Source organism: Rattus norvegicus, chromosome 1 (assembly GCF_036323735.1).
Source record: "Rattus norvegicus strain BN/NHsdMcwi chromosome 1, GRCr8, whole genome shotgun sequence".
NCBI lineage: Eukaryota > Metazoa > Chordata > Mammalia > Rodentia > Muridae > Rattus > Rattus norvegicus.
Window position 1 is genome coordinate 191,025,055 of NC_086019.1, and position 27,967 is coordinate 191,053,021.

General features: G+C 49.5%; 1 protein-coding gene across 2 annotated transcripts; it reads right to left on the reverse strand.

The window, feature by feature from the left end:
- Positions 1–204: 204 nt before the first annotated feature.
- Positions 205–27,812, reverse strand: Mvp (major vault protein). Of its 2 annotated transcripts, none has more exons than XM_063272808.1 (15): positions 21,279–21,532; positions 15,942–16,094; positions 15,603–15,798; positions 11,501–11,624; positions 11,259–11,390; positions 9,677–9,771; positions 9,199–9,435; positions 6,317–6,598; positions 5,342–5,586; positions 5,063–5,260; positions 2,830–3,216; positions 2,167–2,283; positions 1,629–1,755; positions 780–968; positions 205–454 (listed from the first exon to the last, which is right to left on the reverse strand). In XM_063272808.1, exons 2-15 carry the CDS (start codon positions 16,064–16,066, stop codon positions 323–325), a joined length of 2,586 nt encoding a protein of 861 aa, XP_063128878.1. In that variant the 5' UTR covers positions 16,067–16,094; positions 21,279–21,532; the 3' UTR covers positions 205–322.
- Positions 27,813–27,967: the final 155 nt, after the last annotated feature.

Below are 27,967 nucleotides of genomic sequence, written 5' to 3' on the forward strand. Positions count from 1 at the left end.
TAAAGCACAGCAGGCTTGAAAGACTTTGAATTCCATGCTTATCATCGTGGCTTTAGGAGAGTTTTCCCCCTGTCTCCCTGGAGACCAAAGTAGTCTCTGGTTATTTTACCAAGGTCTGTGGGGCACCTTCTCATCACCATTAAGATCCCTGATCACCCAGGCTGGAGGGAAGAGAAAAAAAAGAAAGAAAGAAAAACAAAAACATAAATGTCTACAGTTGTCAATTTATTTTATCCATTGTCAGTGCAGTCAGTGTTGACCTAAGGCACAGCATGGCTGCTTCGGAGAGCCTGGGAGAGCAAGTCTTCCCCGGGCTGCCGGATCACTTCTGTGCTGGCGGCTGACCATCAGACCCCAGCCCCAGCAACCCGAAGGCTGTGCTGAAGAGGTTGATGGGAGACGAGCCATCGGTGATGAGAGTGGATTTCAGGCCCAGGGACTGGAGAAGTTTCACCTGCAGGGTTGGAGGATCAAGTCAGCAAGAAGACACCATTAGAGACAGCCGTTTATCTCAGCTACCTCCCCAGGGTGCCTTCTGAGCAGCCCTCCCTAAGCCAAGTGGTTTCTGAAGTGCCACCATCACCTTCTTCATATCGTCCTTCAAGGCATCTGCTACTGTCCCCCTAGCAGTGGCATCCCATGGTGCTTAGTGACAGGTCACAGGGGCAGTTCACCCCATGCCCCTCTCTGTCCTCAGACACTTCCCCAAATATGCTTGCCTTCTCCCTTCTTGGTTCCAAGGCAAACATCCACTCTCCTCCCGTGTCTTCCATTCTCACCTGCATCTCTGGCCCGGCCACAGCCAGGTCCCTGATGGTGCCGGGGCCCAGTGCCTCTGTCATCTCCTTGAACTTCTTTGCCTCCACATTGGCAAGCTGCTGCGCCTTGCTCACCTCCAGCTCCAACTGGGCCCGGGCATAGATCAGTTCCATCTCTCGTACTTTCTTTACTCGCTCCAACTCAGCCTCCTGGAAGGGGGAGACCAAATTGGTTTTAGGTCATGCGGGCCAAGAACTGCCTGTCCAGCAAGTCATCTAAGCCAGCAACTCTGAGAGAACTGAGGCAGAAGGGAATCTCAGGTGCAAATCTTAGCTATGCCCCTATTTAGCTAGTGAATCTTGGGAAGGAATCCCCTAAGTCAAACCTTGGTGTAAAATAGAGGTAACACAGGACGCATGAAAGGAGGTCACATGTAAAACATACAACCAAGTGGGCAGGGAAGCTCATCTGGGGAGCGACTGTAAGAATCTGTCTTCAGGGATTGTACGAAGTGCATTGCTACAGGACAGAGGACTTAGCAAACCACAGAAGGCTCGAGTAGTGCTTTTCAGGCTACTTGGTTTCAGAGCCTTTAACAAACAGGGCTCTTGGGCTGGAGAGATGGCTCAGTGGTTAAGAGCACTGACTGCTCTTCCAGAGGTCCTAGTTCAAATCCCAGCAACCACATGGTGGCTCACAACTACCTGTAATGAGATCTGATGCCCTCTTCTGGTGTGTCTAAAGAGAGCGACAGTGTACTCGCATACATAAACTAAATAAAGACTTAAAAACAACAACAACAAATGTCGCTCTTGCAGGCCCCAATGCCCCAGCCTTCCAGCAGCAGCAGCAGCAGCCCCTCAACTTACCGTCTCAATGGCTAGCGCCTGTGCCTTGAGCTTGGCCTGCAGCACAGAGCCTTCTCCTTCGATCCTCGCTGCCTCTGCACGGGACTCAGCCTCTGCTTTGGCATTACCCGTGCTCTCCACAGCCATGCTGTTGGGGAAACAGAGTCAGGGGAGGCTGAGAAGAGATGCCTGGGTACCTGGGACTTGACGGGGAGTGGAGGGAGGCACCATGACACAAGTATGACAGTCAGAAGACTACTGGTGAGACTCCGCTCTCTCCTTTCACTATGTGGCAACAGGATTGGCATTAAGCTCCTTCATCCACCATCATCTTGCTGGGCCATTGATCTAATTTTCTTCTAATATTGGGGATGGAGCCCCAGGCCTTGTATAGACTAAGTCAGTTCTCTATCACTAAACCACATCCTTACTCCTTCTGGGATTTTGATTTATGCCTCAAAGCATGTTCTACTTGCCTCTCAACCACAACCTTCCTGAGCCAGCAGCTTTCCCAAGACCTCAGACTGGCCCGTCTTTCTACCGCCACTTCTTGACCCACCTCATAGCCTCAAGCTCCAAGAGTTCCTTGCGGGCTTTTTCAGCTTCTGACTGGTCCAAGATCTTCTGCCTCTCAAGCCGACCACGGGCTTCCTGTTCCAGTCTCTGAGCCTCGTGCCTGGGTAAGAACAGAGGCGGGTGAGGTGATGGGCCAGAGCTAAGAAAGGAGCATCTGGAATAGAGACCGAGCCCACCCCCCTCTCCGAGCATTCGGCATACACTTGGACCTAGCACAGTGTGCAAGCTGCAAGCAGCCACGGCATGGCTCTTGAGGCCTGTAGAGGACAGATGCTCTTGATGCCTCCGCTTTCACTGGACTCATTCTCCCAAGGAAAGAAAACAGGCTAGGGTGCTTTTGGGCATTGATGAGCAGCTGAGAGCAAGGGGGTGAGCAGGCAAAAAGGACACTGCCACAAGGTGGGACCGAGCTGAAGGTAGAGGGCAGGGAAGCCAAACTCTCCTGGAGAGTCAGAAAGGCCCTGAAAAGAGTAGGAAGCCATAGGAGTGGGGATGCCCTCCTATTTACAGCCTTATTAGTCATGTTGGGTAGAGAATAGATCCTTGTAGACCAGACAGCAACAGGAAGACTATGGGTGCCACATTTTTCAGTGTTCAAGTCTTGGTCCTAGCTGAGGTGTTCGCCCTGGGTCCCCACACTACTCACTTGGCTGCTGCCTCCTGGGAGTTGGTGGTAATTTCGATGGCCAGCTGAACGCTGCGCTGAAGGGCATCCCGGGTCCTCTGGTCCACGGGCTCCACTGACTGCACATCCACACTGCTGACTACCAGCCCGTTTTGGGGAAAGACTGCCTGGTCTCGAGCCTTGGGCAGGAGTGTGCCATCAGGACCTGTGTCTTCAGACATCTCAAAGCCAAAAACAGCCATTCGAATGATCCGGGCTGAGTTTTTATGGAAGTCATCAAAGGTGACAGAGGCTACAGCCCCCCGGACTCGGGATGCAATGGCCTTGCAGGCGTCACCCACGAAGTCAGGCACGGAGAAAAGCTTGGCTGCCTCTGCAGGGTCATTCCGGTTCTTCAGTTCAAAGTGCCTGTGAACAAAGGCCCAGAGTGGGGAAGCTATTTTCTCACAAGCAATGATACCCTTTCTGAGCAGCCTTTCAACGCCCTTCTCTGGGGTTCAACAGAAGCTCCTCCCCACAATGGAGATGTTAAATTGTGCCCAGCAAGCACCCATGTTTCCATCAAATCCTCCCAGAGTCAAAACCATCCCATTTTGCAGAAGCAGAAATACAGGGTTCATGGTGCTAAACGCCAGGGCATACCAAAGAGCATACCATATATGGCAAGCCAGAACTTGGAATAGAGGCAAGATGGCTCTAAGGCCTGTGCTCTTAACTGCCACTGGGCCAGCACCCTGTCTACCTCGGTCACAGTAATTGCTAGTTCTTCTCTACCACAAGGTGAGGAACTCAGAACGGGGTCAGACACTGTGTGAACACCATTTCTCCAGTTGACTCTGAGTCGAGCCTCACACTGGAAACCCAGGCTAGCTTTGAGTTCTTTCAGATGACACTGGCCTTGAATACCTGATCCTCCTGCTTCTCCTCTGGAGAGCTGGGATGACCAACAGCCATGTGCTGTGGGTTTCTCTGTGTGACCCAGGCTGACTCTGTAGATCTCACTCTCTAGACCAGGCTGGCCTCAAACTCAGAGATTTGCCTGCATCTGCCTCCCAAGGGCTGGGTTTAAAGGGCCCATACCACTGCCCAGCTTTGGGCCATTACTTTTTTTTTTTTTTTTCCCCGGAGCTGAGGACTGAACCCAGGCCTTGCGCTTTCTAGGCAAGCGCTCTACCACTGAGCTAAATCCCCAACCCCCCATTACTTTAAAAAATAAAACAATCTTATTGTGTATGTGTTCATAGTGTAGAAGATCATTGCCATGCCCTCCTGGAGCTCAGAGGGAATTCTGTGGGATCAGCTTCCTCTCTATGCCTTTCTATGGGGTCTGGGGATGGCGCTCAGGCTGCCGGGTGGTACTCAGTGGGTAAACTGAGCTGTCATGGCCCCTTGCTTGCTCTTTTGAAGAAATAGTCTTTGTTTATTATTTTACAGTATAATGTATTTTGATCATACTCACTCAATTACCTTCTCTTATCCTCCTCTCCTCCCCGTGGACCCCTTGTTCCCAACCTTGCTTGGAGTTCCATGACTTTTTAAAAATGACCCACTCAGTTTAACTAGGGCTGTTTGCATGAGCATTGGGGTGGGGTTACTTGTTGGAGTATGGGGACATCATTGAAGAAAAGTTACTCTCCTGCCCCTAGCATCTCAGCATTTAACTATTTCATTACAGCTTTTCAGCACCCCATGAAGTAGGTAATCTTTAATTTCCAGCTAGGGAAAATGAGGAAAACACGACATTCCCTGTATAGGTCCCCAGACAGCAAACACTACAGCTGGGACAGATGCCCATAGGTTGTGAAAAACAAACAAACAAACAAAAAAACTGTTCATTTAAAACAAAAAAGAAAAAGAAAAAAAAACTTGCAGAAAACGGGAGTGGCCTGTGCTCCTTTAGTCTGAACACTGGGGAGGCAGAGACAGGTAAACTCTGTGAGTTTGAGGCAACTTGGCTTACATAATAAGTTTCAGGATATCCAGGCCTGTAGACAAACCTTGTCTCAAAACAAAAACAAAAACAAAGACAAAGACAAAAACCTTGCAGTAATAGATGACAGAGGTGTGGCTAGGTAGTCCCCTGTTGCTGGAGCCTTGAAGTCCTCATCCTAGAAGGCTAGGCCATATCCACCCCATATTTCCTAAACTCCCAGCTTCCCTTTGATCTAGGGCATCAAGGCCTGCCTTCTGTCTGAGTTGGGAGGCATATGCCTTCCTTTGTTTCTGAGGCTGTCCCCTGGGCCCCCAGCCTCACCAGTTGTAGGCAAGCTGCAGCTGCAACCTGGCATGATCTGCAGTTTCGATGGTGATGACATCAGTAAAGAAATCAGGTCCCAGCAGTAGGCAGAGTGCACGGCGGGCATGAGGACGCTTGGGTCGCCCGGCAGAAAGGGACAATACTGTGAACTGCTCCTCAGGATCCAGTGTCACTAGCTCGGGCCCAAAGACCACACTGTGGAGAGAGGTGGAAATCAGCCTCCCTGAGGGCTTCTTTTGGGACCCTGGGACCCCGAAGAGGCCTCTGCTGGCTCACCGGGCTCTCTTGGCTCTGTAGTCATAGACCTGCACCGCTGCATTGTGCGGGACACGGTAGCTGACCACTCGGGTCTTGTTCCTTGGAGCTGAGGGCTGAAGGGGCTTGGCTGTGCCCTTCTGACCCCTGTCTGCCAGAGGGTCATGCCCCAAGTTCAGCAGCTCCTCCACCCCAGAAGGCAGCTCCTTTTCCCACAGGACTTCATCCTGAGTCAGCATGTAGGTGCTTCCAATCACAGCCCGCACCTAGGGAAGGTGTTTTCAGAGACAGTAGGAAGAAGAACATCACCCTCCACCCTAGTCCTGAGCCCACTCTGCCCAGGGGCAGCCCACTGTCCTAGTTAAAGCAGGTGTCTGCAGGAAGACTGCACTCAAGCTTGGTTGCCATCTGCTCGAGTTTTCTCAAGCTGTTGCCCGTGCCTCACTTGCTCATCTGTACAATGGGCCAACTGGGGTTACGGAATAAGGCGGGGCTCACATGTCTAATTCAAACAACAGCACTCGGTGTGTAGTAAGGGCCTGATATTATTTCTAGGGTTTTCCTTGCTGGAGCAATGTGGTTGGTGAGTGACCTTTGGAAGCACCTCATACACACGAACGCTGCCTCTGACTCTGAATTGTTTCTACATTAGATTCTCAGGGAGAACGTTGGTAATGTAGTCCTCGGTAAAACTAAGGTCAAGGTTTAGGTGAAGCAGCAGAAGTCCACAGAGATCTTTATGCTAGGGCCCCATCTGCAGCAGGGCAGAAGCCCTGTCCTAAAGCCTAGCTCGTTCTCTCAGCTGGAGTCTCTAATATGTAAAATTAGGTATTTAGGACAAAGCTGGCAAATGGAGTATGAAATGGCCTCACATCTGCCAGCTGGCCACCTTGGCTGCTGATGTATGAGTCTTTTCCCAACCTGCCTCTTCCTGTTAACATCACCTGCTTGCCTAGAGGAAGCCACCACTGCTACCACCCAACCCGCAGCTGGTACCTTCCCCGTCTTGACATCCTGCACATAGATGCCCTCATTTTGGTCCAGAGGGATAGCCTGACGCTCCTCCACCACCTCCACTTTTGCAGATGGCACATACTCCAGGGGCCCACGGATGAGCCAGCAGTCTCCGGCCTGATGGGAGACCTTCTCCTCGCTCTCTCCCTCCTCCAGGGGCTGCAGTGCCTTCAGTAGCAGCCCCTGCTGCTCTGACAGCACATACACATCCTGGATGCCTCGCTCCAGCCTCTCTCCTGGCTGGAGGAAAAAGGACTTCTCTCCCTAATGGGAAAAAGGGGAGGTTAGGTAGGTCGTGGTATCTCTCAGGCCTACAGGAAAGCCACACTGCCTCAATACAGCCTCCTGGCTTGCCGCCTGTTACATGACCTTGAGCCAGGTCTTCCCATGCTGTGTAGAGGGATTTTTAACCCAGCAATCTTAATCCAACTCTGTCTGGAATACAGACATGCCCTTACCACACACCTTTAATCCCAAACAATGACAGCAGAGTTAGTTTGTACAAGGAAGCGCCCATGTTTGAAAGTGACATCTAATTGAGTGGCAGACAATCAGAGAAAGACTTGACAGAACAGGATATGCCCAACTCTCATGAGAACAGAGGGGAAAAAAAAGCAAGAGGCTACTTAAAAGAGAGCAGCGCAGAAGGGAAAAAGAAGAGGAGGTTTAATGGGAGCCTTGTACAGAGACAGGTTACGGAGAGAGAACAAGTCAGACACAGCTGAAGACAGAACGGGCCAGAGAATGAGAAGGAGCCAGACTAGAGCAGACTGCCAGAGTTAGTTTGAGGCCAAGCAGAGCAATCCAGTCAGAGGTCGAGAAAGAGGCCAGTCTGAATCAGTCAGCACAGAGCAGAGCAGAGCCAGAACAACTGAGTTCAGAAAGAACAATAAAGAGTGAGCGTATTTAGCAGTAAGTCTCAGAGGCTGGAACGTTCTAGGCCTGGATAAGACTATGGAAGGCAGCAGCTTCCAGGCCTAGGTCTAGGTTAGCAGACTGAGGCAGTTAGCCTCAGAGATGACAATTAGGCCAGGCGAATAAAAGTTACTTTTATGTAAAGAGCCACTTTCTAGGAATTTGACACTGGGCTAGGACAAGGACATAGTCTCAAGATCTTGGTCATCTTGATAAGTCCCTGAATACCACGGGACTTGGTTTATTGCCTTGCTTGTTCCTTGACCTAGAACTGATCTTTGCATGTACCTAGAATGATATAAAAGCAGACTGGAGAAAAATGAACCTGTTTCAGCCTCAGCACTGGCTGGAGTCATGTTATAGTGCTGTCTATCTTTTTCTTGTCAATCCTCGCTCCCTCCCTAGACCCTGTTGACTCACTGAGCTGGCTTGGTCACTTTTACAATGTTGAGTTGGGGTTGTGTTGATGACAGAAGCCCAAAGGATACCTTTATCATAGCATCTGTCTCTCTGTCTGGACAATGGCTGACAGCTCAGTTGGTCAGATCTGTAACTGATCGAGACCTAGGTCCTCAAGCTAAACAGTTACGAATTACCCTAAGCTGGGTGCAGTACACATGTCTGTAATCTCAGCACTCGGGAGGCTAAAGAAGGACCATCCTGGGTCCAAGGCCAGCCTGGGTAACAAAGTGAGAACCCTGTCACAAAGGCCAAAGCAAAACAAAAATCTCCAAAGAAAACAAAATGATCACAAAGAAAGCACACACACACACACACAGAGAAACACACACGTACATACACACACAGAGAAACACACATGTACACACACACAGAAACACACATACACACACACACACAGACACACACACATGTAGACACACATATCCTATTGTTGCTTTCCATTTCTCCTGTGGTTTGCTTTCTTGATATGGTGGAATTTGAGGGTGGGCAAACTCTGGTCTTAGAGTCAAATCTGACCTGCTACCTATGACGATACGGGATACTTCTGGGCTCCTGTATCAGGCTCCAGGTACAGATAGGAGTACAGATACATGTCTTTCTGGCTTTCCTCCCCACTGAGAAGGACTCTTGCTGTGTAGCCCGTGTTGGCCTCCGATTCACAGCCACATATTTTAAATACCCATCCATTAAACAATAGACATTTTAGGTTGTTTTGTTTGCTTTTGAGACAGGGTCTCATTAAGTCATCCTTGCTGGCCTGGAACTCACTCTGTAGACCAGGCTGACCTAGAATTTACAAAGATTTGCCTGCCTCTGCCTACAGAACGCTGGGATTCGGACCATAGACCACCATGTCCTGGGTGTTGGGATTTGGGCCATGCCCCACCACATCCTGCAAGGGTTGTTTTCACTTTTAAGCTCCTCACCCCTTCTTTTCTTTTCCTTTCTTAAGAGATAATCTCATGTATCCATGGTGACCCCAAAACTCACTATGGTCCTTGAACTCCTGCTCCTTCTGCCTTAACCTCACTAGTGCAGTGCCAGACACCTTGTTTCTAACTTTATTTCCATACCGTCTCCATGATGCTGTGGCAATAGCCTAGTTTGATAATTTCAGCAGAAATCTCACCCACACAGGCCTAAACTACCTAGTCCCTGCCTTTGTAGAGGCAGCTTGCTGAACCCTAATATTTTTCACAGGAGACAGGGTGGGGGAGAGCACGGGGGTTGGGGGTGTGAGATTTGTTTTATGCAGCATGACAAAGGCTCCAGAACATGGAGGAGCAAGTTCAGGAACTTCAGGAAAAGTCTAAGGCTTTGGGGAAGCAAACAGGACAGTGTGTCAGGAATATAAAACTAAGTACACAAAAACACCAAAGCTATTTCCAGAACATACGTGTTCTTGGAAGATGTGGAGTAAGATGAGAAGGCCTCTTGTTGCTCAGGGCTCTCAACTGTCACAGGCTCTGAGGTAGAGATGGGCTTACCTTGACAACACGCTTTTGTCCCAGCTGGTTCTTGCCGTCTGGTCCCATTGGGTCAAGAATGACACAGTAGTGTCGAGGTCCCAGGGTGGTGATGGGTACTACCCCAAGCACCTCCTCATAGACATCTGGAACATGGGCTTCTGTGTCCTGCACCGTCACTAACCATTCCTCCCCGGTGCGGTGGAGCACTCCCCGAAGGTCCCTGAAGTTCTGCAGAGCCCGGAGGTGCAGGGCAGTCTGCAGGTGGAGACACAGGGTATTTGTGAAGGGGAGGCCTCCATCATCCTGCTGCCAGTGCCCCTAACTTGATCCTAGTTCTCAGGGACAATGCCTACCTACCCTGGAGGATGCTCCAGGACTCTCTTTGGAGATCTGACCTGATTTCTCTAGTGGCCATGAGGATGCTGCCTGTCCCTTTCTTGCATGTTGTCTGCCCTGTGAGCACTGCCAGCTTCTCTACCCACACCCAAGCACAAACCTTTTCTGTAAGGATCACAGCATCCACCAGATCCAGCACCTCTTCAAAGACAGCTGGGAGGTAAGCCCCCACGGATCGGACCAGCCACTCCTCACCTAGGTCAGGAGCAGGAAGGAGCAGTCAAGCACAGCCAGTCACCCATCACCATTACTTCTTTGAAGCCCAGAGAACAGGACCAACTGGGCTTTGAAGGCAAAGAGAAGCCACTGCCCCAAGAGTTGAACACCTAACAAGGTCCTTGCAGCCACTGCTCTCTATGAGGCCAGAGGAAAACTAACTTCTCTCCCAGAATTAAAAACCAAAACCAAAACCGAAACTTTTAGAGTCTGGGCATGGTGGCACACACCCATAATCCTAGCATTCAGGACACAGAGGTTGGAGGATAGGGAGTTTTTGGCCAACCTGGGCTACATAGGGAAATCTGTTTCAAAAGACAAGAACCACAAAGGGCCTTCTAGAACGTCAAGACACCGCTACAACTGCACCTGCGATGCTGTTTCTAAGCACCAAAGATTTTTCATGTTCCTGAAATGGGTAAAAGGGCTTCTCGTAGGCCTGGGGAAGTCGTTTTGTTTTTTGGAGCAGCAGGAATGCCTAGCAGGAAGTCATAGCCTCACCCCGCATGGCCACGTACCCTAGGCAAGTGCTTCAGTCTTGCTGTGGAGAAACAGGAACAGTAAGAGACTCAGTCTTGTCAGGGCACTAAATAAAATACCATCTATCATCATGAACCGACATTGGGTCAATGTATGTGAACATCTTATCTTTTGATCTGGAACCAGGTAAGATGTGGCCAGTGCCCACAGTTTATGTTACAGAGTAGGGATGGTAGACGGTCCTATCATGGTGTGATTGCAGGGTCAGGGCAAGCATGAAGGGGGTGTGCAAGGTGCAGCTGGTAGACCTCAAGAGAGATGGGGAGAAGCCAGGCATGGTGATGCATTTATACTCCCAGCACTCGGGAGTTTGAAGCAGAAGAAGATTGCCAGGAGTTTGAAGCCATCATGAACTACATGTTGAATACCAGGTCAGTCAGAGCTACATGGGGCACTGTCTCAAAAGGAACAGGCCTGGGAAGATGGCTCAGTGGTTAAGAACACCACTGGCTATTCTTCCAGAGGACCTGGGTTCAGATTCCCAGCACCCACATGGTGGCTCACAACTGATTGTAACTCCAGTTTCAGGGGATTGGATACCCTCTCTGGTCTCCATGGGCACCAGACACAAAAGTGGTGCACACAGACTTACATACAAACAAAACACTCGTACACATAAAAATAAGGTAATGATGTGTGTGTGTGTGTGTGTGAACAAAAAATGAAAGACAGACATAGGCCAGGCAGAGCTGGTGTACATCTTTAATCCCAGGTCTTGGGAGGCAGAGATGGGCAATCTCTGAGTTTCAGGCCAGCCTGGTCTACATAGAGAAACCCTGGCTCAGCAGCCCCCCACCCCCTGCCACCATACAACCCTCAGGGGTGAACCCTTCTCTGGCTTCACATGGTTCCTCTTGCTTCCCTGAAGGGAGGGCCCTCCCTCCTTCCTTCCTGTCCACCCACCACAGTACCCCTGTTGATCCTACCTGTCACGCGCCCCTTGCCCTCCCGGTCAAAGCACTCCTTTCGGGCCCTTAGCCGCAGTGCTTGGTTCTGTTTGATGACTGTGGCCTGAATGATCTCCACGACTTCCACTTCCTTCTGTGGGATGTAGGTGCCTGGGGAAGGAGGAGGAAGCCAATGTTGGCACTCAGAGACTTCAGGGTTATGACAGAAAGGCAGGAAGCCCTGGCCCAGACACACACCAAGTAATGGAGACATAACTCACCAGGTCCCTCAAATAGCCACTCGTCTCCTGCCATGACCTTGTCTCCATTCTTATCCTCAAAGTCCAGCAACGCCTTAAGATGCAGTGCTGTGTTGGGCAGAACCACCTGCAGTGGGGTGATGTCCTGAGGGAAAGAAGAGTCAAGAGTGTTCAAGCCGTATCAGGTTTAAACCTGATACTTCGGAGATCAGGGCCACAGTACCAGTCTCTGGGAAGTCCACACCTCTGTGGATCAGATCAAGGCCTTGCGAAGGCTGAGCGAGTGCTCTCTGCTCTCCCACTGAGCCACACCCCAGCCATCTTTGTGCATCTCCATTGAAATCCTAGTGTAGCATACAAGGTAGGAGGGGGCCTAGGGCCACCGGATCTGAAGACCCTGTGAGGATGGCACTGCTGATGAGCCAAGAACACTCTCCTCTGTCGAGGACAAGCGTGAGGAAGAGACCTTGTGGGAGACTTGGAGGGGCATTTAGGCGTCTGAACAATGACAACTGCAGGACCAGGTTCACACTGATGCACTAGAACAGCGGTTCTCGACCTGTGGGTCATGACCCCGGGGGGTCACATATCAGGTGTTTACACTGATTCAAAACAGTAGCAAAACTATAGTTATGAAGCTGCAATGAAATCATTTTATGGTTGGGGAATCACCACAACTGGAGGAACTGTATAGGGAGGCAGCAGTAGGAAGGCTCAGAACCACTGAACTAGGAAGGATTCGAAAGAGAAAGAGAGCTGGGCATAGTGGCACATGCCTATAATCACAGCGCCTGAGACATGGCGACAAGTGAAGCAGGAGTTCAATTACAGAGCAAGCTCTAAAGCAGCCTGGGCTATGTGCAACTGTGTTCCCCCACTACCCAAAAAAGGAGGACAGTATAAAGGGATGTACAACGCGGGTTTTAATCTGTAGCTTTCCTTTCAGTGTTGCCTGTGCTCATGTGGTTCCCTCTAGAAGGAAGGAGAGGCCTTACAAAAACAGATGAACCTAAAAGTTTATAAAAATGCCTTCACAACCGTGACTAGATTTGGCCTCTGAAAATATTCTAAACGAGGCAGGAAAGACAGATGAGCAGACGTGTGTGAGCGGAGAAGCCTACAAAGCTATTAAAGAATCCAGTCAGGACATGAGCCCAAGTGATGCCTATGTTCCCCGTGACAGACTGGTCTGTGTTGTAGACAGTGGGCAGCCATTTTATCTCCTGGCCTCACACTGGAATGAGGAAAACAGATTCCCCTATCAGCTCTGTCTAACCTGACTTGCCTTAAGATCACCATCTTCCTGCCTCTGTTCTCTAAGGCATCTGTCAGCACGCCTCACTGTCACTTCCTGTCTGCTGTATCACAAAGCCATGGTCCCTCCCTGGCATGCTCCCTGTCTAAGTGACTAGGAGGACAGTGACAGGTGGCTGCCCCCGCCTCACTGTTTCTTGGCGTTTCTAGTTTAGGCATCCATTTGCCTGGTGGTATCTTGAATCAATACTGAAACTAAGAAAGAATAGAGCTACTGGGTAGGAAGCCACTGGGTTCAGATGTCTAAAGTGAGGCCATTCTAGGAGAGGGCTCCCAGATGCAGCCAGAGCTGCTAAAAGTCAGCCCACAGCCAAGGGCCAGAGCTCAGTGTCTTGAGTAGTCACAGAGAGGAAAATGAGGGGACATAGGAGCTCAGGACAGGGCGTGAAAGCAGCAAAGACAGGGATACAACAGACAGACAGACAGACAGACACACACACACACACACACACACACACACACACACACCATAGGCTGGCCTAGAACTAGAGATTCTCCTGCCTCAGCCTCCCAAACATTGGGAAGCCAGGCAGGTACCAGCACACCTGGCCTGGCTTGATTTAGGGCTTTGCCCAAGGAAGTTTAGCGGAGGTGGGGTCTGGGGTCAGAGGGATCTGTGAAGGACTAACTTAGAAAATGTCATGTTCAGGCTGCTACGAAAGAGTAGGTAAAAGAGAGAAAGCCAGGGGCGGGTAGAAAATAGATTTACAAGGCCGTTAGCAAAAGTCTACAAAAAAACAAACCAAAACAAAGAAGCTTGGGAGCTCAGGCATGAGAGCTGCCACAAGATCACAAGACCCAGGCCAGTGTGTGCTTTACACGGGAGCCGGTCCATGTGGTAAGACTCTGTCATCTCCAAAGCACAAAACAAAACCAAGAGGAAAAAAAAAAAAAAAAGCCACAGGCTGGAGAGGTGGCTCAGCAGTTAAAAGCACTGACTGCTCTTCCAGAGGTCCTGAGTTCAATTCCCAGCAACCACATGGTGGCTCACAACCATCTGTAAGGAGATCAGATGCCCTCTTCTGGTGTGTCTGAAGACAGCTACAGTGTACTTATATATACTAAATAAATAAATCTTAAAAAAAAAAAATAAGTAAAAGTAGGTTACAAAATATTTGTGCCTACAGGTGGCACTCGACATGACCTAGGCATAATGGGTCACTGCCTCTAATGGGGTAGAGGAAACTGTAGATTATGAGGGGTTAGCAATGCTACAGTGTATTTATATATAATAAATACATCTTTAAATTTAAAAAAAAAAGCCAAAAGAAAGGCCATGCTGGGCTGGAGAGATGGCTCAATGGTTAAGAGCACTGACTGCTCTTCCAGAGGTCCTGAGTTCAATTCCCAGCAACCACATGGTGGCTCACAACCATCTGTAATGAGATCTGATGCCTTCTTCCGGTGTGTCTGAAGACAGCTACAGTGTACTTATATACAATAAATAAATAAATCTTTAAAAAAAAAAAAAAGAAAGGCCATGCTATTGCCACGAAGGAGGCTGAATCAAAAAATGTTTCTTGTGACCTTGTGCCCTTAGAAAATGCTGCCAGTCTCAGAGAAGAGCACAGTGGAAGAGCATGAATGTTGGCTGAAGATGGAAAGGCCCCTGGGTGACACCCTGCCCTCCTGGTGTGAGTGTGGGAGCCCGCAGGGGAAGCAGGGGTTAAGGTGAGGCCGGGATGGGAAAGCTTGATTGAGCAGGCATCAGATTGGAAGATCTGTAGATCTAAAGCCCCACCTCAGCCCTACTCACCCAGACTATCAGATATCAGATCCTCTCTCTCTCTCTCTCTCTCTCTCTCTCTCTCTCTCTCTCTCTCTCTCTCTCTCGGGAGGATTCTGTCCAGAAACTCACTCTGTACACCAGGCTGTCCTTGAACTCAGAGGTCTGCAGCCTTTGCTTCCTGAGTGCTGGGATTAAAGACTTGTGCTACCACTAACTACCACGCCTGGCTTCACTCAGGTAGGATTGCTGCCTTTCCTCATTATTTGTAGTTTCATTACATTTTCATTTTATTTATTCATGTGCGTGTATGCAGATATGCAAGAGTTACCATGCACCTTTGGAAGTCTGAGGACAGCGTTCAGGAGTTGATTCTCTCTTCCCACCACAGTCATGGGTCTGGGGCATGGATCTCAGGTTGTCCGTCTTATGTAGCAAATACTTCTGGGTCATCTCACTGGTTCCTGGCTATTTCTGTTATCCCTCTTCCCAGCTGTGTGTGTCTCTGTGCACCCCAGAGTCATGCTACTGGGCACTCAGGAGCAGGAAGCACTGACTGGGGCTCTTGCCTAGCATACATAATGTCCTGAGTTAACCCTAGGACCCACCCAGTGGAAGGAGAGCACTGACTCCTGCAAGCTCTCCTCTGACCTCCGCATGCATTTGTAGCAGACATGCATGCCTTGCCCCATTAAATAAGGAAATAAAAACATAAAATACCAAGCAGGTAAAGTTAAAACTATTTTAAAAACTCAATAGACTCCCTTGCTTGGGAGCTCAAGCCTGAAGGCAGCATGGGTGAGGGTCTGGCTATGATGGTGGTCCATGCTTCCATTGCAACATTCCCCGGGGCACGGGCACGGAATTGTGAGATGAGGCGAGTCTGTCTGAGGTATGTGGGGAGTGCAGGGGAGTTAGAATGAGGGGACTGTGAGTCATCTCTGCTCTGGGTGAGAACCCATAGCTACCTCCTCAGTCCTTCCCACAGGGGCTTTGCTTTCTCATTAAATGCAGGAGTTGGGGGCAGCCCTGAGGAGGCACAGAGCAGGCAGAGTTCAGGCTCAAGGGAGGAAAGCGAGGTACCTTTTCCAGCACCTCCCCTGGATACAGGGGGAAGGGGTCCTGGGCTAGTCGGATCTCCTGGTCAGCGTGCCGGAGTCGGACTTGTCCTGTGATGTCAAATAACACAGAACTCTGGGTGTCCCGGGACACAGGGTTGGCCACTATGCAGTAGTGGCGTGGGGGGACGGTCACCATGCGAACTGGGGCAAACAGTACCCTGTTGTAAGGTAAAAAGGGGTGTGAGGAGGGGGATGATGTTCCAAAGGAGGCAGTCAAAGCAAGCGAGACCCTCCCAGCCACCCAGATGAGGGTCAGTCCTGCCAGCCAGGCTGTCCTCCGCTGGGGCAGCTCTACACTAACCTCTCATTGTCCTGCCGGATGTAGGTCTTTGGTCCAACCTCCACACGGGACACATTACTGTTCTGGTCCAGCACATGGATGTAGTGGTATGGGGGGATGCGGATGATGGCCTCTTCAGTTGCCATGGTGAATCCCAAGCTTTTCCCACCAAACCTGATTGCAGCACAGAAAAGGACAGGCAGGGAAGACACAAGGTAAACAAGGGCATTTGGGACAAGGCAGGTTATTCCAAAAATGGCCTCTCCTTCCCAGATCCCTTGGTTGTCCCCTTCCTGATCTTATTCCCACCTCCTCTGCTTTTTAAAACGTAATATGTTTTTAATTTATTTTTTATTTATGTGCGTACACTGTAGCTGTCTTCAGACACACCAGAAGAGGGCATCAGATCCCATTACAGATGGTTGTAAGCCACCATGTGGTTGCTGGGAATTGAACTCAGGACCTCTGGAAGAAGAGTCAGTGCTCTTAACCGCTGAGCCATCTCTCCAGCCCCATAAAATATTTTATTTCATGTCGTGTATTTGCTTGCATAAGTTTATGTGCACTATGTGCTTGCATGCGGGAGCCTTCAGAGACCAGATCCCCTGGAATTAGAGTTAGTGGCAGTTGTGAGCCACCACATGGGTGCTGGGAACTGTACTTGGGTCCTCTGCAGGAGCAGTGAGTGTGTCTTCATAAATGTGTGTGTGTGTGTGTGTGTACGTATATGTATATATATATATAATTACATAGGTAACTTAGTTTATATGCATAAATGTTTTGCCTGCATATATGTATGTGCACTTTGTGTGTACCTGGGGCCCTGCAGGGGTCAGGAGAGTGTGTCAGAACCCCTGGAGTTAGACTTAGAGGTGACTGAGCCATTCAGTGTGGGTGCTGGGACTCAAACTTGGGTCCTCTTTACATCTGAGCCATCTCTCAGCGCTCTTCCTCCTCCTCCTGCTCCTACACCCTTCTTTTGCCCTGCCCCTACTTCTGAGACAGAGCCTGGCTCCATAACCCTGACTGACTCAGTCTGCTGGAATGAAAAGCAGGCTCTACAATGCCTGCTTCTCCTTTTCTTATCCCCACTTCAGACCTCACCTCTGTGAAGAATTGCTTGCTTCAGTTTCTTCACAGAAGCCAGAGGTTCTGCCACCTTTCCCTCACTCCTGTCCACTCCCTCTACACACCTGTGGATCAAAGGTTCCCACTTCCTAGGGTTCACCAGGCAGCTAGGCCAAGCTGAGTGATCCAGCAGATCACCCTGGGATATAACTACATGGCCTTGTCCCACACATGCTGGGGAGCTATGGTTCTGCAAAGGTTACTGGCTTTCCCGGAGTCGAGAGGCTTTTTATTCAGTCCTGAAAGCCTAGCAGTAGTCAGATGTCTGTCTGTACCCCTTTGCCTTCCTGTGCTCTAAGTAGTCCTGAGGTGAACCTTTCAGAGGTGGGCCCCCACATAGAAAAGACCCAAGTGACACTCCCATCGAACCAGGTGGATTCCTAACAGTAAAGCCCAGTGAAGGTGAAGGACCTTCACCATTTCTTAGCCTGTAGAAGCCCTCAGCTCCCACTATCAGAAGAAGCAGGGGCAGGATGGAGAGGAAAAGAGGGGGAAATGATTTTGTATCTACCCACTCCACTGTATCGACCTCTGAATCCTGGCTGGTTTCATTCAGTGCTTAGATTGTTTGTGAATGTGACACACCCCAGCACAGCCCATCCTTAGACCCAGCACCTCTTGGACTTTGGACATGTCTATCTGAGTCAGTAAAAGACAATTAAGTCTGCTAGGCAATGCAGAGGCTTGCCTGCCTGCCTGCCTGCCTGTCTGCCTGCCTGCCTGCCTTCCTTCCCTCCGTGTGTGTGTGTGTGTGTGTGTGTGTGTGTGTGTTTGTGTGTTTGCATGTGTTTGTGTGCGTGTGTGTGCCTGTTTGTGGGCAGTGCCTGCAGAAGCCAGAAGAAAGCTTTGGATTTCCTGGGTCTAGAGACATTGACAGTTATAGGCTGCCTATTCAGGGTGCTGGGAACAAACTCCTGTCCCCTGCAAATGCAACAAGTGCTCTTCACTGCTGAGCCATCTCCCCAGCACCTGGAAATAATCCCTATATTCTGCCACATGTGATTCTACTGAACATTTGGAATGTGGTTGGTGGGTCTGAGAAAACAAATTGTTACTTTTTTGTTTCTTTGTTTTTGTAAAGACTCTGGTTAAGTAGCTGGAACTGGTTTAAATTCTTCCTGTTCTCACTTCAGTCTCCTGAGTGTGGGAGTTACATGCATGTGCCGCCATGCTTGGGCAAAGCATTTTTGTTTTGGCAGTGTTGATACTGTAACCTAGTGGGCTGGAGAGATGACTCAGTCATTAAGAACACTGTTCCTGGGCTGGAGAGATGGCTCAGTGGTTAAGAGCACCTGACTGCTCTTCCAGAGGTTATGAGTTCAATTCCCAGCAACCACATGGTGGCTCACAACCATCTGTAAAGAGATCTGATGCCCTCTTCTGGTGTATCTGAAGACAGCTACAGTGTACTTATATATATAATAAATAAATCTTTAAAAAAAATATTAAAAAAAAAAAAGAACACTGTTCCTCCAGAGGTCCTGAGTTCAATTCCCAGCAACCACATGGTGGCTCACAACCATCTGCACTGGGATTTGATGTTCTCTTTCTAGCAGGCAGGTGTACATGCAGATAGAGCACAAAATAAAAGAGGAAGGGAGAGAGAGAGAGAGAGAGAGAGAGAGAGAGAGAATATGAATCTAACCTAGGGCCTTCCTCCCATTCCTCCCACATGCTGGGCAAGTGGGCTGAACTACACTACATCCTGTCCTGAGTAGATTCTGGTCAACTTGACACAAGCTAGAGTCAAGTGTAATGCTAAATGCAGGCCTCCAAGACCCGGTTGCCCCAGAGACAAGATGTTATATGACCTTGCCGCCAAGTTCTTTCTGATTGGTAGGTAAAGATGCCTACAGCCTATACCTGGGCAGAATTGAGATAGGCGGTACTTGGTGTTCCTGGCCAGTAGGGAGACCGTGAGGAAGGGGAAGGGGAAGGGTTAGGAAGAGGATGTCAAGGGTTAGGAGTCCAAAAAACATGGCCCTGAGGGCTGGCCAATTGGAGTTAAGAGCAGCCCAGATGAAACAGAGTAATAACACAGAAGGTAGATATCTGCCCAGCTCTACTGCTGAATAGGTTGTGTATGTCTTCTATCCAGCAACTAAAAGGTTAAAGGTGGGGTAGGAACCACAGATTGGGATTAAATTTTTTTTTCCAGAGCTGGGGACCGAACCCAGGGCCTTGCGCTTGCTGGGCAAGCACTCTACCACTGAGCTAAATCCCCAACCCCTAAATATTTTTTAAATATATGTATCTTTATTTTATGTACACGAGTACACTGTCTCTGTCTTCAGACACACCAGAAGAGGGCCTCAGATTCCATTACAGATGGTTGTGAGCCACCATGTGGTTGCTGGGATTTGAACTCAGGACCTCTGGAAGAGCAGCCAGTGCTCTTTTTTTTTTTTTTTTTTTTTTTTTTTTCAGAGCTGGGGACCGAACCAGGGCCTTGCGCTTCCTAGGCAAGCGCTCTACCACTGAGCTAAATCCCCAACCCCGCAGCCAGTGCTCTTAACCACTGAGCCATCTCTCCAGCCCCTGGGATTAAATATTTCAACAACAAAGAGGACTGGAATTGAGACCATGCCTCCATCAGATTGCTTGTAGGCAGACCTGTGGGCCATTTTCTTGATTGCTAATTTATAGAGAGGGGCCCAGAGACCATTCTGGATAGAACTCCCCCTACCCACAACAGATGGTCCTAGGTAGTTGAGAAAGCAGACAAAGGAAGTCCCCAGGAGCAAGTCAGGAGGCAACACTCCTTCATGCTTACTTAGTTCCCGCCTCCAGTTCCTGCCCTGACTTCCTGCATCTGACCTGGAAGATGCAATCAACTCTTTCCTCCCCAAGTTCTGTTTCCTCCTCATGTTTTACAACAGTAGAAAGCAAATTAAGACACATCCCCAGGAAAATAATTTACATTTAATTTCAGGGTCTAGCAGTGTAGCCCACCAACAACACTAGGCCCTAGGAACGGAACAGTCCCCCACATGGGGGAAAGCCATTAAATTTTAACTCAAATAGGCCATTGTGGCTTTTTTGATCCATTTTGCCATTGCTGATATTATAGCCCTAACTAGCTCAGATAAAGACTGTAAGTCATTCAGGGTCACTCGATGTGACACTCAGGACTAGGCCCCTGAGCCAGAGCCTGAAGCTTTTTAAAATTTTTTATGATTGTTACTACTACTAATTGTTCTGACAGGAATGAGGAATGAACTTCACAAATACTACACCAACTCTCTTTGTAGCACCGAGCTATAGCCTAGCTGGTCTTTTCTGTCTCTTAAGGTAATTACAAACATGGCAGCATTGCTTAGGGACATGGATTCAAAAGGCTTGGGTTGGACCAGGGATGCGGCTCAACTGATAGAGTGCTCATGTCTGTCATTCACGAAGCCCTGGGGTCAATTTCCAGCACCACATAAACTGGCATGGTGGCTGCCACCTGCCATCCCAGCACTCAGAAGGCACAAGGAGAGTCAGGAGTCTAAAGTTATCCTTAATTACACAGAAGCCTGAGGCCAGACAGGAGACTCCATCTCAAGACAAAAGAAAAACAAAAGCAAGAACGGAGGGGAAGGTTGCAGTTTGGGGTGTGTGTCCAGGTGCAAGAGGAGGCTCTCTGTCAACCTTGGGCGGTGACATCTACTTTTTTTTTTCCCTTGGTTTCTCTGTGTAGCTCTGTCTGTCCTCAGATCAGAGATCAGCAGCCTACTGCATACTGCGAGTAAAGGCATGGGCTACTACCACACAGCATACTTTTTTTTTTTAATTTGTTAAATTTTATTAAGTGGGTGTGTGTGGCGCGGTGTGCCTGTGGAAGTCATGGGACAGCTTATGGAAGCGGAGTCCGTTCTCTCCCTCCACCGTGTGGATCCCTGGGAACTCTGGAAGAGCAGTCAGCCCCAACTGAGCCATTTCTCCAGCCCCTAGCTTTTTTTTTTTTTTTTTTTTTTTTTTTTTTTGAGGTGCTGGGGACTGAACTCAGGTCACTTGAATGACAAGCATTTTACCAGCTAACCTATTTCCCTGGCCCAGTGCTTTTCCCATGTTAAAGGGAGGATATATTTTGCTTGGGATGGTTAAGCACTGCAAACCTGACAGCGTTTAGAATCACCCAGGACATGATCCTCAGGGCTTGTCCCTAAGGGAATTGTCTAGATTAGGTTTAATTGGTGTGGGAAGACCCAGCCTAACCACCACTCTGTGGGCTTGGGGTTCACTCACACTGAATCAAAAGGAGAAAGCTGGGGGCCAGCATTCAGGTGTTTCCGGTACAGCGACCGCTGCCTCCGGGTTCTGATAGCTGGTGAGTACAGTGTGACCCGCTGCTTCCGGGTCCTGCTGCCATGCCACCAGGCATGCTGACTGCAACTTCAAACGGAGGAAAATCAAGTCCTTCCTGAAGTTGCTCTTGTGGGTATTTTGTTGAAAACACATAAAGCAACGAACACACTGCCTCTCTCTTTAACCCTGCAGCTGTGATGTGACCTAGATGCTCTCCTGAGCTCCCTTTTCACATGAGGCCGAGTCCCCTGATTCTCAGGAAGGTAGATTTTCAAGGCTCAGAACTTGCCTTTCTGACTTCTAGGCTCGGTCTGTCCCACCCCGTGCCCCGCCCCTCCCTTCCCTTCCCTTCCCGCCCCCGCCCCCTGCCCTCCACCCTACTCCTCCCTCCCCGCCCCCGCCCCCGCCCCCGCCCCCAGCTGCTCCCTCTGCTCTGAGTCCTCCTAGCCACTGCTTATCCTGCTCAGCTTTGCCGCTGTTCCAGTTATTCCAGGACGTGAAATGGAGCTGTCTCAGGAGAGCAACATTCATGATCCGAGACACTTAAACCGAGACCCTAAAGTTTTCGTTTTTGTTTTCGTTTTGTTTTGTTTTCTGTGTAGTCCTGGAAGTGGCTATGTAGACTAGGCTGGCCTTGGACTCACATATCTGCCTCTGCCTCTGCCTCTGCCTCTGCCCCTGCCCCTGCCCCTGCCCCTGCCCCTGCCCCTGCAATGCTGGGATTGAAGTTGTGCACCACCATCGCCATTGGACTCCTGACTCTCTTTGGATGGATGACCTTAGACAAGTCCTTTGTTCTACTATCTGCCTCCTCAATTACCAAATTGAGATGACTAATAGTCTTTTCCCAGCACTGCGATGACATGTTTGTACAGAAAGCACCCAGAGCCAAGCTTGGCTCTTTACCAGTACAGTGTTTACTACTGAGAATAGACAGGGCCCAAGGCCCAATTTTTCCTAACCCACTGAGGGGTGTGGTCAGGGCCTCCTTCCCCATGTGGTATTAGGGCTTAATCCTCACTTGTCTACTGGTCAGGAAGGAGGTAGGCCTTCATGCTAGAGGCACAGCAATGCAGAGGCTTCCCACAGTTGGATAACATCATCTCTCCAGGGGCTCCAATGCAGGTTCATTGCAAAGGAGAAGACAGGCCAGGAAACCAGATGGGACAAGAAGAAGGGCCTGTGATGCCAGGAGGGCTTGGAGGCCCCAACCGGAAGAAGGGAACTATAGAAGGTCCTCTGAGGTGGGAGTCAGCTCCAGGCACTGCCTCTATTGGCTCCACTCCCCAAGACTGAGGCCTCTCCACCATCTGTCATCCCAGCTGGGAACAGTCAGGGGGCCTGAGAGCCTCTCCCAGCTCAGTGACTCAGCAAGAGCCTTCCTCAAAGCTAATGAGGCTGGATTCCGGCCTTGTTCTGAGGCCAGGCCTGCTTCTGTACCAGGGTTCCATTTCACTTCCCTGTCCACTCCCTTACCACACCTCACAGCTCTCCTTCCGCTAAGACTACCAGCAAATCCCCTTGGAGCAGGCATTGCCTTCCACCCCTGACACTTACATTTGTGACTAGTCCCACACTCTGGCAGCTTACTAGATGATGTGTACAGTCCCAGATTTTTATTTCTGTTACGCCAAGGCCCTCAAAAGACAATGTATGCCGGGTGTGGTGGTACCTGCTTTTAATCTCAGTATTTGGGAGACAGAGGTAGGAAGGTCTCTGAGAGATGGAGACCAACCGGGTCTACATAGTGAGTTACAGGCTAAGTAGGGCTACATACTGAGAGCTTGTCTCAACATAAATACATAAACCAGAGGTAAAGAACCTATGGATGCCTCAGGTCTGGCCCCGGCTCCTGCCGACCCCACCTCTCCTTTCTGCTTTGCACCGAGCTCTGCTCCCTGCCAGCTCTTGGGCATACCGTCTAGCCTGGCCTGCTCTCAAGGCTGAAAGTGGCAGGATCCACAGCTGGTCCTCAGTATCGCAGAAGCTGGCTCAGCTTGCTGCGCAGAGTGGTGTGTGGGCCAGGGTTCAGGTAGGTGGACTGGTCTCCAGGACACAACACAAAACAAGGACAGGCTCATAATCCCAGTCTTTTTTTTTTTTTTTTTTTTTGAGACAGCATCTCACTCTGTAGCCCAGGTTGGCCTTGCACGGCAATCTTTCTGCCTTAGTCTCCCAAATCATGGGATTATAGAGTAAACTGCCACGTCTGTTCTTTTCCTGTTTTCTTTCCCAGATAGGATCTTGCTATATAACACTGGATAGTGGGTTACTATGAAGTCCATGAAGGCCTTGAACTCAAAGCAAGCCTCCTGCCTCAGTTTCCTCAGAGCTGGGAATATTGATATGGGCCACCATGCTTGGCTTCATTCTTTTCCTGGCAACTCAAAGGCAAGATTGATGTATCAGCCAAAATCAATAAGTCATGAATCATCACATTTCAGAGATTTTCAGAAAAACCTTCGAGTGGTTGGCATAATGAATCTAAATAGCCAGTTCCTGTTTCAAAGTGACCACACCATGGTCCTGGTCGGCAAGGTTTTTTGTTTTGTTTTATTTTGTTTGTAAGGAGTTGTTATTATTATTATTATTATTATTATTATTATTATTATTATTATTATTATATTATATAGCCCCGGCTGTCCTGGAACTTGCTAATGTAGACCAGGCTAGCCCTGAACTTAGAGATCCACCTGTTTTTGTCCCCAAGTGCTGGGACTATTTATTTATTCTTTTTTGTTTTGTTTTTGTCTTCTGCTTTTCTAAGACAGGATTTCACTGTGTATCCCTGGCTGTCCTGGAACTCACTCTGTAGAGGAGGTTGGCCTCGAATTCACAAAGATCTGCTGCCTTCGGTCTCTGGAGTGCTGGGATTAAGGGCAAGTGGTACCAGTGCCCAGTTTATTCTTTTATTATTTTTTAAAGACAGCTACAGTGTACTCATATATAATAAATAAATCTTTTAAAAGTGACTTTAAAAAAAAAGATTTGGGGTTGGGGATTTAGCTCAGCGGTAGAGTGCTTGCCTAGCAAGCGCAAGGCCCTGGGTTCGGTCTCCAGCTCTGAAAAAAAACAAAAACAAAAACAAAAAAAAAAGATTTATTTATTTAATGTATGTGAGTACACTGTAGCTGTCTTCAGACACACCAGAACAGGGCATCAGATCCCATTACAGATGGTTGTGAGCCACTGTGTGGTTGCTGGGAATTGAACTCAGGACCTCTGGAAGAGCAGTCAGTGCTCTTAACGGGGGAGGGTTCATCTCAAGCAGTTCACGCTCAACAAACCTGATTGCATCTTTCCTCCTTTCTCTGGTCCAGGGTAGCTCTGAACTCACTGTGAAGCTGAGTGAATGGTCTCAAACCCTAATCTGCCTTCAGGAGGACAAGGACAACTCGCTCCATCCCTGGGATTGTGTCCCACTTAGAACAGCCCCTCTCTTGTGGTTAACTGTTCCAGTTGCTTCAGGTCACCCTGAAGTCATTACTGCACCATTCCTGCACTTATTACTTTAACCATTAACATTGCCATAGGTCATTCGCCTGCCTGAGAACAAACCTCCCCTGCCTAGCTTCACTCAAGTAGCTCCTTTGTCCCCAGCCCTGCTCTCTTGATCTGGGCAGGACAGAGAGTGAAGGGGGAAGGTGCTGACCCAGCCCAGCCACCAGATGGCTGCCCACTTTGGTTTTAAAAGGTCCATATTTAGTCTAAGTAGGGCCTGTCGTCAATGGAGTTCCTCCCTGACCTCCCCTTCCACCATGTTGGTTCTGGGGCTTGAACTTAGGCCATCAGTGAGGCTTGGCTGCAATGTCACTAGTCCCTCTCAAGAAAAATCTTACCCAACCTATGGCTAGAGTGGTAGCCCAGGTTGTGATACTATAACATAGGCAATACCAGGCTAAGGGAAGGCTAGAATGAGACTCTGGAAAAAAAAACTTTAACCTAAACTGTGACCCAACTAGGCCACTTTGTGGTAGGGGGACAGCTTGGTAGCCTCACCATGTGCCAAGTGGCTCTGCCCCCCCACCCCCAAATGTTACAAATGAACGCCAGTTACCAAAGTGAATAGTGTGCAGACTGGAAGCAGGCTCAGGAGCTGATTCAGAAGCCCTGATCTCCATCAAAGTGTTCTCTCCTAAGAACTTTTCTCTCCTCAGACTTGGCTGGGATTCTTTTTTTTTTAACTTGTCTTTAGGTGGGTCTCTGTGTCTGTACATGTGTGCAGTGGCCCATGGACCATGGAGGCTAGAAGAGGGCATCAGATCCCCTGGAGCTGAAGTTAAAACAGTCGTGAGGCCCCCAACGTCAGTACTTGCAACTTAAGTCACGGGGGCATCTCTCCAAGGCCTGCTTTGTGGCTTTGTTTTTTTAAAAAGACTTATTTATGTTATGTATGAGTACACTGTCGCTTTTCACACACCAGAAGGGGGCATCAGATCCCATTACAGATGGTTGTGAGCCACCATGTGTTGCTGGGAATTGAACTCAGGACCTCCAGAAGAGCCGTCAGTGCTCTTAACCACTGAGCCATCTCTCCAGCTCACGTTGTTTTAAGAGGAGTCTTACTGAGTTGCCTAGGGTGGCCTGGAACTTTGGGGATAAAACAGTCCTCATGCTCCCACACCTAGCTTCTGGCTGACATTTAATCCTATTCACACTTCTCCCAGGCTTTATTCGGGATCCATAGAATTGAGGATTCCAGGAACAACCCAACCTACCACATCAAACACCTTTACCCAACCCATTCTAGCCTTCGAGATCAAGGCCTAGCCCAATCATCTGGCTCTGGACGGTTGGCCTGGCTTCCCTGGAGACAGTATGGCTTGTCATCACGAGGTAGTCAGTCTCACTGAAGGGGACATAGAGGATCTGGGTGGGTTACTGCCATCCAGGTGATGGCACCAATGGGCTTTCAAAGGTGAGCATTTTGCATAACCTGAGCCAGTGAACAGCCTCTGCTACACAAGAAGAGTGTGGCATACCACAGCAGGCCTGAGCACCCAGCATGCAGGATCTCAAAGGTAGGAGTGGTCCTGCCCAACTGCCCCGCCTCAGGGCAGGGTGCCAAAGGTATAAGTAGATAGTTTCTGGGAAAGCCATCTGCCACACCCGTGATGGCCAGCCTCTCTTCCATGTCCCAGGGATATACAGGCAGGAGGGACATAAGGAACAGCTTTGTCAACCACCATCTCCTACTAGAGCTGGGCTCCAGTCACAGATCCCAAGTCCCTAGACCCTCAGGAGGGCTGTCCAGTTGAGCTTCCTCTTGTTCATTTCCCCTTCCCCTAAAGCTTTACTCTTGTTCTCATTAAACTCTGTACCTTCTGAAACCAAGCTACTCTTCCGCTTGTCCCGCCGCTAACCACTGCAAGAGTGGCCAAGGCCCATGGTTGGCACAGTCCTGCACAGGGCAACAGTAAAAAGCCTCCACAACTGGCAGAGAAGGGAGTCAAGGAGAAGTCACAAATGTCAGTCATTGAAGAGAAGGCAGAGCCCAGGTCCTCAGGGAGTGACACCACCAGATGGAGTCTGAATGGAAGCTGTAACTTTGCCCAGTTGGCTTCTGTTATTTGTGACAGGGTTTTACATAGTAGCTTAAGCTGTGGTAGAACTGTATCTCAGGCTGGCCTCAAGCCTCTGGAGACCCTCCTGCCTCAGTTGCCCAAGTGCCCCAAGTGCTGGGATTAGAGGTGTGAACTGTGTCGGGTAAGGTTCCCCGTTTCTTTTTTCTTTTTAAAGTGTGCTAGGGACCTCTGGACACATAGGTGTGCTATGTCACTGTGCCACACTCCATCCATCAGGGCAGAGTCCTTGCCCAAATACATGAAACCCTAGGTGTGAGCCCCAGCTCTGAATAAAACTGATGGCGATGACAGAAATCTATGTCAGCATTCACTCAGGAGATGGAGGCAAGAAGGTCAGGTGTTCAAGGTCATCCCGGGCTACAGAGAGTTCAAGACCACTTTCTCAACAACCACCACCACCACCCAACCAAAACAAAACCTAAAGTCAACCAACCAAACAAGAGAAATGAAAACGATGGTCTCTCCTGCTACGTGTCTGAGTTGGTTCAGGACTCCTGGGCTCAAGGCATCTTTCCGCTTCTGCTACGGAGCAGGGAGTAGCACATGTGTGCTACTGGGCCTGACAAAAGTACCCCCTCACCTATAATCTGTTGGGGAGACCCTGATGTCAGGGAGGCCTGAGGTTTTGGGGTTGAGGACATTAACAGGGTGCTTTCAAACCCTGAAACTCATAGAAAGTGAAACCTCACAAGGCAGAGCCACCAACGCCCTCCCTTCCTGTAATTTGTGACTGAGGTGTTCTTGTCTCAGTCACAAGAAAGATTTCTGAAAAGCAGGAAGACTAGAGAGAGCCTTTGGAACAGACCCCTGGGTTGGAGTCTGGGGGGGTCCCGCCAGGGTCACAATCTGTACTCACATTTAGCAGGGTAGCTGGCAGCTGCAAGCCACAGGTCAGGAATTTCCCTCACCAAGCGGGACTTCCCTAAAGGGCTGGGCCGGCAGGGGCGGAGCTTGGGTATTTAAAGGGCCCTGCAACTGGATCTTTTCCTCCTTCAGGATGCACTGAAGACACAGCAGCTAGGTTCATACTCCCAGACTGGCGAT

Bases quoted from the DNA above. Each gene is read 5' to 3' on its own strand.
- Mvp (XM_063272808.1), bottom strand. From the start codon at position 16,066: ATGGCAACTGAAGAGGCCATCATCCGCATCCCCCCATACCACTACATC. The intron at 9,772-11,258 runs GTAGGATCAACA...CTCCTGACCTAG, and splicing joins GGGCAAGGGGCGCGTGACAG to GTGAGGAGTGGCTGGTCCGA. The intron at 5,261-5,341 runs GTGAGCCAGCAG...CTCTCTCCACAG, and splicing joins TACAGAGCCAAGAGAGCCCG to TGTGGTCTTTGGGCCCGAGC.